The sequence below is a fragment of the Palaemon carinicauda genome, chromosome 31 (genome assembly GCF_036898095.1).
Source record: "Palaemon carinicauda isolate YSFRI2023 chromosome 31, ASM3689809v2, whole genome shotgun sequence".
NCBI lineage: Eukaryota > Metazoa > Arthropoda > Malacostraca > Decapoda > Palaemonidae > Palaemon > Palaemon carinicauda.
In genome coordinates, this window is record NC_090755.1 from 61,328,655 (window position 1) to 61,331,154 (window position 2,500).

Genomic DNA, 2,500 nt, shown 5'->3' on the forward strand with positions numbered 1-2,500 from the left:
AAAGGTAAATATCTTGGAATAAATGTTGCCAGAAATTTACCGTTTCAAAAATGATATTGACATTAAGGAGTGATATTACGGTCACAAACCCGTAAAAGATAATAACAAAGTAGGGTAAAATTACGGTCGCCTGTATTTCACTGAAATACGGCTGAGAACAGTATATTTTCACGGAGAGTTTCCGATCAAAATTGCGGTTTTTTTTTTTAACAGGATATATTTATTATTTTTTTTTACTAATGGCTTTTGCATCATCCTCTTTTCTAAAAGTCTTTTGAAACATAATCCTGAAATGTCTTTTATTATATACATAAAACAGGAGTGTTTTAATAAGATACATAACTAAGAGTGGGTCTGCATTATCTTGAAATATTCTAAATCAATTAGATTTTTGCTTGAGCAATGCACCATTCGGACAGAAAATCGTAAGCTTTGCGTGCAGAAGAAATACAGTAACAAACTTTTAACCATTTTGTATACTGTTAAAAAAAACCGTAATTTTAATCGGAAATTCTCCGTAAAAATATACGGTTCTCAGCCGTATTTTCAGAAATACAGGTGACCGTAATTTTTACCATACTTTGTTTTTATCTTTCACGATTGGTGACAGTAATATCACGCCTTTACGTTAATATATCCATTTTTAAAACGGTAAATGCCTGGCAACATTTATTCCAGGATTTTTACCGTTTCTTTTTTTCCGGCAAATTTTTAAGTGTAGAGAGAGAGAGAGAGAGAGAGAGAGAGAGAGAGAGAGAGAGAGAGAGAGAGAGAGAGAGAGAGAGAGAGATTAAATTGACATGATTACTACAAGAAAAAGATATTGTTTAAAATGAATTTGCACCCTAACGTAGATCATGTATAGGTATACACAGATATGAATAATAATGGTGAAAAACTAGATGGACGAAGAAAAGGCCGTAATGTATAGAAATTAACTGGTATATCTGATAAAAGAATATTTTGAGAATCAATATCTAAATTGTATTTGAAATATGTGAAGCAAACGAGAAAGATTCATTGTTGGAGGAATGAATCTATATTCTATGAATAAAAGACCAAAACAGTGGCAACAAGAAACGTATTCGGAGTTACAGAAAGGTCAAAGGTCATTTGGGTTTTGTAGCCTGAAAAGAATGAAATCAATGACGTTATGGTATTTTGACCAAATGTTGAGAAACAGAGTTGAATATCATTTAAGTCTCGACTGTCGACCTAACCGCAACATGACTCCTCGCTGCGGGGTGGAAGGACGCTGGTGACTGGTACAACACACGAGCATGAGCTACAGGGGGTCTAAGCGATGTCAGGCAGGGCAGCCGATCAGGAACTACGGTCTACCCCAAAAAAAAGCCAAAGCGAAGTCCTTCAAAAAGAAGGCAACCCTGCTTACCCCATGCAAATGGAAAAAAAAAGTATGTTACTAAAAGAAGTACAGGATTAAAGATTTAAAGGCAACTTATGAATGGCAGAGGCAAATGACAATGACAATGCCCTAGAGACTGATCATATATACACATAATCAGCGCCCAAGCCCCGCAATCCATCAAGCTAGAACCTGGGAGGGTCAGGCAATGGCTGCTGTTGGCTCGCCTAAAACCCCCATCCTTACCTCACAAGGATGGTGAGGTTGCAGAAATTACAAGAAACTATCGAGCTTGAGAGGGACTCGAACCTCAGTCCGGCATATCGACAGGCAGGGACGTTTTCAATAGGCCAACACAATCCTACTGTACACTTAAGCAAGTTAAGGAAAGACACCATCAATGCGTAAAAGGGTTAATAATGGATTGTTCAATGGAAAAGTTTCCAACTGATGCTAGAAGCTATGATGCGATAGTGATAAAATAAGGGACTGTTAAACCCTGTCCACACAATCGAGCATGGCCGACGGGCAAACAGTGATACCAGGCCACAATGTTAGTGAAAATGAGGGCTGATGACGTCAGAAGCTGGAAGACTAAAGGCAAGGATCTGGTAACACTGTATGATGCCAGATCCCTATCAGTGGTTTTCCCACTTCTGACGTCATTAACCCTCATTCTTACTAACTATTGTGGTCTGGTATCACAGTTTGCCCGTCGGGCATGCTCGATAGTGTAGACAGGGCTTTAGGATTGGAATGGTTGTTTGTTGATATAAGGGCAAGCGTGAGAAGCAATTTGAAGAATTACATTGATATAAAGGATTATGATTTAGAATATAGAACTGATCACGAAAAAAAAACCAGATGGAATAAGACATTGACTAGGAAAATCTCGGCTATAAAAACAGGAAGTATTGTGAGTTAACTTACACAGGATAGATAGGATAACCACTTGCGTCTTGTAGAGTGATTCACGTTGATGTATGTCAAAAAGAAATTAAATAAAAAACAATTGAGTTAAGTCATTTATAAATCGTAAACTTTCCTTAACTTTTATCTTATACTTCAAGCATATTTTAAACATACATAAATGCATACATACACACATATGTAATGTATATATATATGTATATA

At 36.8% G+C, this 2,500-nt stretch overlaps 1 protein-coding gene across 1 annotated transcript in view; it reads left to right on the forward strand.

Moving 5' to 3' along the window:
- Positions 1-2,087: 2,087 nt before the first annotated feature.
- The window catches only part of LOC137624763 (probable glutamate receptor), a 43,907-nt gene continuing 43,494 nt past the window's right edge, over positions 2,088-2,500 (forward strand). The window contains exon 1 of the mRNA XM_068355715.1: positions 2,088-2,282. Coding sequence (XP_068211816.1) covers positions 2,088-2,282 — 195 coding nt within the window. The remainder of the gene's footprint in view (positions 2,283-2,500) is intronic.